Below are 12,025 nucleotides of genomic sequence, written 5' to 3'. Positions count from 1 at the left end.
AATTAAATGCATGAGAATTTTTGTAGGAGAGAGAGAGAGAGAGAGAGAGAGAGAGAGAGAGAGAGAGAGAGAGAGAGAGAGAGAGAGAGAGAGAGAGAGAGAGAGTGAAAGAGAGAGAGAAGCAGAGAGGGAGATGTAGAAAGAGGGTCAGAGAGGGAGATGTAGAGAGAGGGACAGAGAGCACAGTGGACAGAAAGAGGCCGAGAAGATGTGTACGTGAGCATGTGTGTTTGTAAACACACGAGAAAGACATGCTCATATGCACGTCCTGTGTGTGTGCTTACTCATCCCAACCCCCCAGGGCTCGATCTCCTATATTTGGACAAACTCACAGCATGATCAGAGGGAAAACTCTCTCCACGCCACAACATACACACGACGGAAAGGCCAATCGTCCCCCATCAGCGCTCTCTAATGAGGTAACCGAGGATGTTCAAAGAGACCCAGAGGAAACGAAAATGAACCCTCCGATTGATTACCTCCCGATATCTTTCTTAATGACGCCCAACCACATACAGTACGTGCCGTGCTATACACCACATACAGTACGGGCAGCAGTGGGTTCATTAAGATCCAAGCAGGGAGCTACTGCACGTCAATACGCAGCAGCCGTCCAAGCAGGGGGTCACGCATGGGGGCAGGCAGGGAGAAAAGGTCACATTCCCAATTGGCCTGGGCAAAATATTTAATCATTATAATAATAATAATAATAATAACTGTATTTGTATAGCACAATTAATACAAACATGCAGTTTAAAAAAAAGAGACACGAATTTGGCAAAGGTTTTAAGTTATGCCAGGTAGCTCGGTTAAGAAAAAAAAATCAAAGCATGAGAGAAAACCATACAAATCTGAAGACTGGGCGTTTCACTGGCTGCAATGTGTTAAATATCGTTGTATGTATGGTCACTCCACATCAGAATGGGACAGGAAATGGTCTAAGAGATTTTGATGAAGGGAAGAGTTGCATCCGTATTACATTAACTCATTACAACGCTGAGCACGTCACCAATTTCAGAGGATGAGCAACTGGATGGAGGAGGCCCAAGCCTAATTTGCTATTCTGCCATCTTACGCAACTGGCTTTAAAGAGCAAAGAAGAAAGGAGGAAGAAAGAAGGAGGACAATACAAAAATGGAGGAAAAACATCAGCGAGACCATCAGGTCGCAATGTCACTGCCACTTCACCCGAGTAGGACATTTTTAAGCTGCCTCGGTTACACTGATTGCAAGCAGTTAGAACACTACGTCCTCCACAGGAGTGCAGAGTAGTGTAGTGGGCCTTTATCTTTTCTTTATTGCTGCATTGCTGTTCTCTCTGACTGGTTTGGGTAAAAAGGCAGCCACAACCCCATGAGTGGACCACGCCAAGGAATCGTTACTGGTCAAGAACTTCCAGTGCCATTTTATCACAAATGATTGTGGCTAAAATGTGGTGCAAGTCAGCTTTTGCACAAGAACAAGCACCACAGCATAATCTCAGAGAATTCAGTGAACACAGATACGAACTCTTGGGACACAAAATCTGTATCAGTTCACCAATTTTTAGAAAAATTCTATGTTGGCGTCACAGAAGTGTTTTCCATAATGAACTCACGGACGTGCTTTCTATACGGTATGGTCCCACGTAGAATTGGGCAGAATAGGACGCAAAAGATTAATCGATTAATCTGTCAATGCGTTAATCTATTGAAACATATTAATCGCAATTAATCGAGAATTCAACTGACAAGAGACCCAGGTGAAATGGGCATGTGGAGAGTGTGTGTGAAGAGGGGTGTGAATAGTGGGAATATTTAAATCACCTTTGGATTAAAGAATTGAAATAGAATTAATTAAATTGTGGTATTTTATCTCAACAATTAAAATGTTTAGATTTAGTAAACATTGAAACATAGAATCATTGAGATTTCGGGGGGAAAACGCAGCTTGATGAGTGGAGGTGCAAAACGCACACCAGAAACAGAGGTGCTGGCAACCAGAAAATACAATTGTAGAAGGAGAGAGGTGCCGCACACTCACAAGTTAAATAAACAGTTTTTTAATGTGACAACGTTTCGGCCTGCCGGCCTTCTTCAGGTCACGTGTGAGGGAAACGCAGCTTATCAAATAATCGTAAGTCGATCGATAAGGCTATCAACTAATGATTAATGAATTAATCGATAATTTGCATCCCTAGTATGTATTGAAGTGGGGGAGCCTTGCTGTCAGACAACTTTGTCCTGGGGCCGGCCAAAGCAGTCAGCGGCCCTGGTGCTGGTGCTTCACACTCAAAGCGCTTTACAGTTAAAAGGCTCCCTGGCTGCTACTATGCATGTGCTGGCACGAGGTGTAGTGTTACAGATATACATTCAACATCGCTCACGGGGCTGTCAGCTGCACACGTAAAGAGGTATTTATGGCCCTCCAAAACAGAGCTTGAGAATTCAACCGTGCGTGTGTGTGTGTGTGTGTGTGTGTGTGTGTGTGTGTGTGTGTGTGTGTGTGTGTGTGTGTGTCAGTCAGGAACAGTTGGCCTTCTGGTCTGCTCCACAACCTACAAAACCAGCACTGCCACCTCCGTGGAGCCAGACAACCACTTCTCCATTTCTAACGAGCAGCACAGATACGTTTTATACAAACACAGACGCACGCACGCACACACGCTTGCATTGGCAACTAGACGACAGTAAACAAACGCCACTTAGAACTCATTTCTAACAAGCCACAAACATACAACACACACACACTCACAAATAAATGCAAAACACTGGCAACCAGACGCAGTCAGTCAGTGTTTTGCCAGGCCAGGTGCAGAGCCTAAGAACTACACAACAGTGCACAAAACCACCGCTACTCATTTTTGATCACACACACACACACACACAGGCACACACAGGCACACACAGGCACACACACACACACACACACACACACACACACACACACACACACACACACACACACAGGCACACACAGGCACACACAGGCACACGCACACGCACAAATCTATACATACTGGCTGGCATTATGTATACAAATTTTAAAAAAAATCAGATAACAGACAGTGAGTATTGTAAACTAAAGTCCGCCAGGTGCAGCGAGGGACTAAGTACTAGACAGCAGAGCCCTCCAAAGTAAAACCGGTTAAGTGCTTGTGGCACCTTCTAACCCCCCCTCTCTCCTCTCTCTCGCCCCTCTTTCCAAAAGTCCTTTAGCTGCTGATTATTCCAAGCCCGATGGCCCAAAGGCAGACAATGCAAGGTGCTGGTGGTGGGGGTGATGGGGGTCGGGCAGGTGGTGCTGGGGTCCGACATAATAGACGAAACGCAACCCACTTTCTTTTGCCGATCGGTGCATTTTTAATTAGCCCACACACTTCAACACGGGGGCTGCTTTTGGGGATAACAGCCTGAGTTTTACAAGCGACAACAGATGCGATGTCATTCTGCTGTCGGAGTAAAGAGGTTTAACAAGGGAGGGACGGGTGGGGGGGTACAAAAAGCAACACAGTGTGTTGGATATTCAGGATGAATAAATCTCTGGTTTCGCTGGCAGGCAGGAATAGTTAATAGTGTGGCACACTCCTCACTGCCGGCAAGGAAATGAAGAAGAAGGTTGTATCGTAAATCATTGTGCAATGGGTATTGTCAAACTTGTATATTATGTCACTGGTACATTATGTGCCTCTATGTAGGATGCTGCCAGTGCTGTGCTGTATCGCTCCACACATTTTGATGTGTCTATTGTATCATGAATGTGCCTTGGCACATTGATGCACTACAGTTATACGGTCAGAAAAGTGACCTAATAGTGGGACTACTTCATAGGTGTGCATCTATAGACAGTTAATCAACACCCAATTTAGCGCATCACAATGGGAAATTCCAAACTGCCGTGGTATAAGTAAGGGATAATTGACTTCACAGGAAAAATAATGCACACCGAGGTGTAACGACCTAGGTGAGCATTATTTTTCCTGTTATACGCACACTGTGTCGTCAATTATCCCTTACTTATTTCATGGCTGTGTGTAGAGACCTACCATGTCCCTGTGTAAAATTATTTATTATAGTACTTGGCCAAAAGAATCGGTTCAGTCCGATTCTATGCTCTTATTCTGATCTTCAACATAAGAGGCTGTGCAGGTAGAGTATTTGTTATGCAGGTTGTACATATTTCAGTCTATTGCATTGTAATGTACAGAGTATTAAATGCATACTGCTAATATGCTGTATGTATGTTGAGTGGAGGTGAATTCCTTGTTTGTGTCAGTGCAGTAAAACCTATAACCTATTAAAATATGCTTTATTCTAATTCTGTTCATCCGAGATTCTGATTCTAGAACGTTGTGATTCTGCTCTTCCTCATAGAGAGACGGTTGCAGGGAGGAGGAAGAGGGGGTGGCAGGCAGGCAGGCAGGCAGGCAGGCAGGCTTACGTAAAGCCAGGACGCAGCATGCTGTGTGGGCACCACAGGCCACTTCAGAGCCTTCCATTCAAGAGTGCACACTGCACCGCACCCCACGGCCCATCATGCGTCTCTTCATGTCTGTTTGTTTATTTTTTGTGTTCCTGCTGCACCCACAACTAAGACACGGAGAGGAGATAAAGAGACGAGGGAAGAAACAGGGGACTGGGCGGATGTAACTGAGGAAAATGGCTGAGAAGATACAAGTCTGTGGGGGGCAAATGTACTCAGCTGTCCCTGACTAGGGAGAGACTAGGCCCAGAATTGGCCCTGTTATGTTACATTCATTGAGAGGGGGGGCCCTTTCAGAGGACTTTGCCCCAGGCCCTGCAAAAAGCTGTCAGCAGCCCTGACTGTCAGTAACAAGTAACCCAAGCAAAACACACACTGCAAAGCACACAGGATTGGAAGGCTTAACTTCCAATGTCTATCTTTCCCAAAACAGGGAAAAGCACCTTTTATCCAGCACTATACGTTAAAGAGGTCTCCTTCCCAGCTCGCTCTGTCAGGGGCTTAGGAAAGCAGCCAGCATCCCCTCTGGCTTCACCTTAAAGTCTGAAGCTGCTTTCATGCCTTTTAGAACGGGAGACAGACAAACTCTCCTGCCCCTCTACCCAATCCCTCCCCCCACACCCCAAATCCCTACACACACACACACACACACACACACACACACACACACACACACACACACACACACACACACACACACACACACACACACACACACACACACACACACACACACACACACACACACACACACACACACACCACTTCCAAAGCTGTGCACCTGTGCCTTATCCAAGCGAGCCCAGGTGGGGGGGCCACAGATGGGGAATGAGCTCTAGGTCAAACAGGACACAATAGTGGGCCTGGCGGGGCTGGCGGGGCTGGCGGGCTATAAGAGGAGCCATAAGCAGTCATGTGAGAGGGGAGGTCTTATGTAATCACAACGGGAACAGGAGGGCTGAGCAATCTGAGCCAATCACGGCTCGGGGTCAACAGTCGCACTCTCTGTTGACGTATAGATGTCGCGTCCTGTGTTTTTTTCCCCCTGTTTTCTTGCTGCACGTTGGAACAGTTGGGAATGTATGTCATGCCCTGGTCTCCATGTACTTTAGCAGTCGATAAAAAGTTCAGACACTGGTGTGTTGCAATGCTTGCTGCTGACATAACTGCTTGTACACACGGTTAACAGGGAAAAAAGGGGAAAGAAAAAAACAGACAGCTTACCTGGACATCATAGAGGCCAACAATATTCTCATGTTGAAGCTCCTGAAAAAGAAAACAAACAAACGCATCATACATTAGCAAAGGCATACTGGCGCAAGTGGGCTGCTACCCCAACTTGACTGGGTGACTATCCAGACAAAAACAAATCAATGAAATGAAGCATGCTCAAAAAAACAAACAAACAATAAGGCCTTCAGCAAACGAACCAACCTTCAAAATTTTGATCTCCTTGCCGAGCAGAATCTGAGACTTGCTGAGGTTCTTCTTGTTGATGCTCTTGATGGCCACTTCCCAGTCGGTCTTCTGCAAAGACGAGAGGAAACAGAGACGGAGAGAGAGAGAGAGAGAGAGAGAGAGAGAGAGAGAGAGAGAGAGAGAGAGAGAGAGAGAGAGAGAAAGAGAGGGAAGAAAAAGAAAGCAATTAGGGTCGAGTTAGCATTATTGTCCTTCTTCCATTCGATCTTTTAAAAGCCAAAAAATGATAAAAGGATGAGGATGAATGAATGAAGAACCACAGGCATTGACTTTGGGAATAAATTGTTTACTAGATTCATGACGACAGTTAACCCATAAATGTAGCATGTTCTATTTTACAAGACAATAAACGGGGGCTGGTTAAATAAATGAGACAGAGAGAAAGAAAAAAGAAAGAGCGGTAAAGAAAGAGAAAGAGAGAGAGAGAGAGAGAGAGAGAGAGAGAGAGAGAGAGAGAGAGAGAGAGAGAGAGAGAGAGAGAGAGAGAGAGAGAGAGAGAGAGGCAAAGTGTAGTAGAGAAAGCATTCTACCGATTCAGCAGACAGACAGTATATTTTGCCCCAATTCTCAATCCCCTCCCGGCGATATGTCCATGACACACACAGACAAAGCAGACCAAGACATTCTCTAGCTCACAGTCGTGCAAGACATTCTCTTCATCGCCCATTTCCCTTCCTCTAGCCTAGGCCTACGTTTGCCTTCTATGGACATCAGTAAAGGCAATAGCCTACTTCAAGAGGATGTGATGGATTGGCACATAGCCCCTCGGCAACAACAACACGAGGTGAACAGAAACAGATGAAGGAAAAAAGGAGGAGGAGGAGGACTAGAAAAGAGAAGGAGAAGAAAATGAGAGAAGAAGAGGAGAGAAGAAGAGCAGAGGCAAAGGAGAGAAGGATGAGGAGGAGAGGAGAGAAGGAGGAGGATGAGAATGAAGAGAAATGAAGATGACGAAGAAGAAGAAGCAGCAGCAGAAGAAGAAGAAGACGGGATAAGAAGAGCACAGGAATAACGAAGCAAAGGAAGAGCAAAGACAAGGATGAAAAGAGGAGAGGTCAGAGAGGAGAGGCCCTCTGCACGAAGCAGCAGGCCATGCACTTAATAGGACTGTATGCATGCTTTAAGCTTGAGGAGGAGAGGAGAGTAGAACCATGCAGTGCAGTGCAGTGCAGTGCAGTGTAGAAATCTATGAATAGAGGGCTGCTTTTCAGCTAAATCTAGGTTAATAGGAGATGTTCTTGCGGCACACTCACTCAGTGTGTGGTTGCCCCCGCTTCAGAGGACTGTATGCATTTCCACACTTACAGTAAGTGGCAATATCCCACACACACACCATGCATACGGTTCCCCACTAACGCACGCACACATGCACACGCGCACATTTGCACATCAAGTGTGCCTACGCTCACAACAAACAAGTAAGCAAACAAACATGGCGAGATCCCAGATGCACTCATGGTAGAAAAGAGAAGCTTGCACACACACACACACACACACAGTACACATACACACACACAAACACACGCACACACAGCACGGAAGAGTGGCCATATCCCTCCCATACCCCTCTCTGTACCAAGGCCTGCTTAGCCAAGCATGACAATGCACAGAACAGCAAAGAACAGCACAGTACAACATGCAGTTCCAGGGAGAAAAAAGAAAAAGACACGATGACCCCCTTCCAGCTGAGTTGAGAAATGGAAAACGAGGGAGGGTGAGATGGGATGGGATGAGATGGGATGGGATGGGATTGGACGGGGTGGGATGGGGGGGCTCCGTTCAGTATCTCATCATCCACTGAAATTGGAACAGGGATGGGGAGAGAGAGGAGGGAAGGGGGGTGGGGGTGCTGATGCTGGGGGGGGGGTGGGGGGGAGTTCTGGCAAGAGTACTGAAGATGAGCAGACATGCATGAGAGGCAAATGAGGAGTCTGTTTGACGTCAGGCTGAATCACAGCCATCATGACCTGCATGCATCCAGAGAGAGAGAGAGAGAGAGAGAGAGAGAGAGAGAGAGAGAGAGAGAGAGAGAGAGAGAGAGAGAGAGAGAGAGAGAGAGAGAGAGAGAGAGAGAGAGAGAAAGAAAAAGAATCAGAGAATGTATGTACGTGTGCGCGTACGTGTGCGTGTGCCATTTTAACCAGGTCAAGACAACAAACCAATCAGTGCTTTGTTGAATAAAACAACCCGTCCAATCAGAATGCTAGAAAATGGTCATGTGATGTGATACACCTGACCTGACATATTGTTGCTCATATTGTCATTATGGAAACAGAGATAATGGAGATCAATAGGCCTATTCGTTCAATGAGCCAGGTTGAGAAAGTGGCATTGCAGGAGAATGCTGCCAAACACCTGGTTTAGTTAGGTGTGCCGTGTGCGGCAATCAGTCAAGCACCACTCTCACTGACTTACTCGCCCTCTCACTCACTGCCATCTCCAATGGAAATAATCCTATAAATAAACACCTTACTGATGCAGTGTTTATAAATAATATGCCTCGTCACATGCTGGATTGAGGCTTGTGTCTGCAGCCATGAAGAGAGAGAGAGAGAGAGAGAGAGAGAGAGAGAGAGAGAGAGAGAGAGAGAGAGAGAGAGAGAGAGAGAGAGAGAGAGAGAGAGAGAGAGAGAGAGAGAGAGAGAGAGAGAGAGAGAGAGAGAGAGAGAGAGAACGCACAGCAATAATAACAAAGGTGTAACGGGGTAGCTAAAAACACATGTGGTATGGGAAGTCTTCTTGCTTTGGCTTCGAATGCTGAGCAATCATGCAGACAGACAAGATGCACATGCATTAGAACCTAATCTAATGGAATTTTGCAGGGGTGCGTCTGATGACCAGGAACAGGTATTGTATTACACACAGACTGACTGCATGGGCCTGAGGGCATAGGCATTGGCACTGCCTATCTGGGCTACTCTCTATCCAGGTCTGTGTACTAGGAGAACGGGAGCCGTGCCAACTGCAGTAGCAGCACAAATGAAACCTCATCAGTGTGTGTGTGTGTGTGTGTGTGTATGTGCCTTCAGGCTTCGGCTACCAGCACCTGAATACAGATGGACTGGCCTTATCAGATACATGTATACCTGGTTCAATTACAGCTGAGCACTTTTATCGTGCTCAGGAATCTTGTCCAAGCTCGACATGGGTTCAGGTCAACAGCAGTTTGCACAGAGATTACATAATGCATGGCAACAATGGAATTGAAAAAACCCAAACACTAAAATGTTTCATTGACATATTTGCTGAGAGCTTTTTGGGTTGTGTGTGGGTGCAGAATGCTGATGGTCTCTAGTCACAAAAGGTCTAGCTAGCTCCTACACACTGTGAATCTCCACCCAAGGCAGAGAGATAAACAACAAGGCATAAGCCACCTACGTCACCGCGCTAGACCGAATGGTGCTTGAGTCACAGCTTTATGAATGAATGGCCAGTGTGTCTCCATTTCTGCTAGATAGGCTGCATACTAGGGGATGTGTGTTGCAACCTGGATGTCTTCATGCACAGTGATTACATGCTGTGGCGTTTGAACTGAAATTGACAGGTTGCTTAAGGTTACAGATACTGTGTTCATTACTTATGTTTGCACACAATGCATAATTGGCTGCATGCATTACTGGATGGGTAAGTTTATGCACATATTTATCCAAAGAAGACGTAGGCTATTTTGCACGCCTGGTGCCATGCACGTATGCTCTACTTATGGATGACCAAAACCTCACAGCAGGGTCAAACTGGGTGGGTGGGTGACTGACTGGGTGATGTTAGGTTAATCTAACCCAGAAGACAGCAAAACAACTCACCTTTCTATGTCTTCCTTTGAAAACGACAGCGAAGGCTCCGTGTCCAACTAGGTCCTTCCTGCTATATTCGAAATCTCCCACGGTCTCCATATTTCATTTAGTGTCCGATGAAAATCGCAGGTTGTAAATGATGACAATGCTGATGTTGGGCAGCCTGATTTCCACCTAACTCGCCAATTATTTGGCCATTGAACGAGGAGACTTGATGTATCTATTCTACAGCTAGGAGTTCTGTTCTCGAGGTCATTTAAAAACAATAGTTACCCTGCAGATGAGTTGTATTGCACATAAACTATAACAGGCACTGGCAGGACATCCCAGTTACCAAAACAGGACTGGTGCACTATGCAATCTAATATAAAACGTCTGGAAAAACGTAAAGTCTATTCGACGTCTAGATAATGGGATGGCTCAAACTATGATTCAATATAGCCCTGCAAACGGTGCACTGCTTGATGCATGACTTTACTGAAAAGCATAGCATTTAGCAATGGACACTGCTATACTCCCTGCTTGTCAACTAGAGTGACATAATGTATAGCACCCAGTTGTCATGTCATGACACAATTAGCTTGATATAGAGTGAACAACCAGAAAGTGCTAGCATGTTTGTGTTTCAAAGGCTATCTCATCTGCCAATTCTGACGAGCTACATGATGTCAGTCAGTGTTCCTTCCTTGCAAACAAAACATCACTGTCCCTGGTTATTTGGCAAACTCAATTGGCATATTTTGCCATTGGGTCAGTGAAGCAACTAACGCCTGGGTGTTTGCAGCCAACAACTGTTGTTCCCATTACAAGCAAATGTATGTAATAATTCCCCGATATATCTTGCATAAAAGATACACTATCCCCTCAGCAATCGAGGTTAGAACGTAAGAGACCTTGGAATCGTCGTAGACTGGAAGTAAGGTTGTCACAATGACAAATGCTAGGTCTTCTCCTGGGTCTTCTCGTTCTTGTTGTGTATTCCCCGTTAAGATTCTGGAACAGCAGAATCATCCCTCTGTGGAACTATGACGTCCACATGACAGTCTTCTTTTTTATTCCAAAAATTGGAGCATTCTCTTCCTTGTGGTCTTTGATAATTTTCAACAGCTCCGGAGGTCCGCTTGAGAGAAAACCACCATTTGTATTCAACGGCGATTAAGATAACATTAGCTTCACTGCATGGGCATTCTAAAACGTTGCTATTTATTTTACGAAATACTGTACACAACGCTAGCGTGTATAAGCACGTTTCTGTCACGTTTGTGTCTGATTTCGCGTGGTACAGCTTCCTCGGCACTGCAATATATTGTTGTCACTGCCCTTGTGTGAACGCCTGCCTCTTTAAATGCTTCCTCCGCGAGGGTAGTGGTTCGCCTTCCGCATGGGAATATAGTTCCCATTGTGAGCAGCTTGTCCTCCATCCATCATGCCAATAAGAAAACTTTGCCATCGCCATTTAGTTATATAAATAGATTGAATACTCACTTTCAGTGTAATTTTGACAACACATGTGGGCAGCTGAACTGGAACATTAAAATGGCTAGGCATAATAAAGGCATTTTCAAACCTGTAACACAGCAGTGGAATGAAACAAGAAAGAGATTGTGTAGCGTTTGGATTAGTCTAAAAATCTTTAAAATACCACATGACGGATGAAAATAAAGGTTTATAAGGACAAGGCATTAGGCCTACTGTTATCCAGTTGCAAACTGTCTTGTGCCCTACTACCTAGATTCAGTTGAATTAAACTTTTTATCATGAAATAGCAAGTTTGTGACCTGGTACAGTTTAATTGCTGCATTATTGATACCCAATATTGCCAATGGGTCAGGCTGCACATCTCACAGGATATGATTCAGAGTCTAGGCCTACTGAGATCATGCACTGTCTTTGGGACATGCTCTATCTGCAAATCAGTTGGCGCCATCTAGTGGTACTGAATCACTCTTTTTCGTTTTCTTTTTTATGAGCTTCGAATTCAAGCATTACTCATCCAACCCAACAGATGGCGGTAAAATACCCAATTTTACCCTTTGTGTGTGTGTGTGTGTGTGTGTGTGTGTGTGTGTGTGTGTGTGTGTGTGTGTGTGTGTGTGTGTGTGTGTGTGTGTGTGTGTGTGTGTGTGTGTGTGTGTGTGTGCGTGCGTGCGTGCGTGCGCGCGCATGTGTGTGTGTGTGGGTGATGTCTGGGACCCAAGTGGCATGCAAAATTAGTTTTCTCAGTCACACTATTTTAAAGTCATGCATGCATAACTACATCTAGATTTAAATATGAGTTATAAACTAGCACT

General features: G+C 45.4%; 1 protein-coding gene across 4 annotated transcripts in view; it reads right to left on the bottom strand.

The window, feature by feature from the left end:
• The window catches only part of ulk2 (unc-51 like autophagy activating kinase 2), a 66,094-nt gene extending 55,054 nt beyond the window's left edge, over positions 1 to 11,040 (bottom strand). For all 4 annotated transcript variants that reach the window (XM_063205586.1, XM_063205587.1, XM_063205588.1 and 1 more), the window contains exons 1-3: positions 9,744 to 11,040; positions 5,896 to 5,988; positions 5,686 to 5,727 (exon numbers count right to left, since the gene is read on the bottom strand). In XM_063205586.1, coding sequence (XP_063061656.1) covers positions 5,686 to 5,727; positions 5,896 to 5,988; positions 9,744 to 9,833 — 225 coding nt within the window. In that variant the 5' untranslated portion in view covers positions 9,834 to 11,040. The remainder of the gene's footprint in view (positions 1 to 5,685; positions 5,728 to 5,895; positions 5,989 to 9,743) is intronic.
• Positions 11,041 to 12,025: the final 985 nt, after the last annotated feature.

Source organism: Engraulis encrasicolus, chromosome 8, assembly GCF_034702125.1.
Source record: "Engraulis encrasicolus isolate BLACKSEA-1 chromosome 8, IST_EnEncr_1.0, whole genome shotgun sequence".
Classification (NCBI taxonomy): Eukaryota; Metazoa; Chordata; class Actinopteri; order Clupeiformes; family Engraulidae; genus Engraulis; species Engraulis encrasicolus.
Note: the sequence above shows the minus strand (reverse complement) of the source record. Positions and strands in the feature narration are given on the sequence as shown.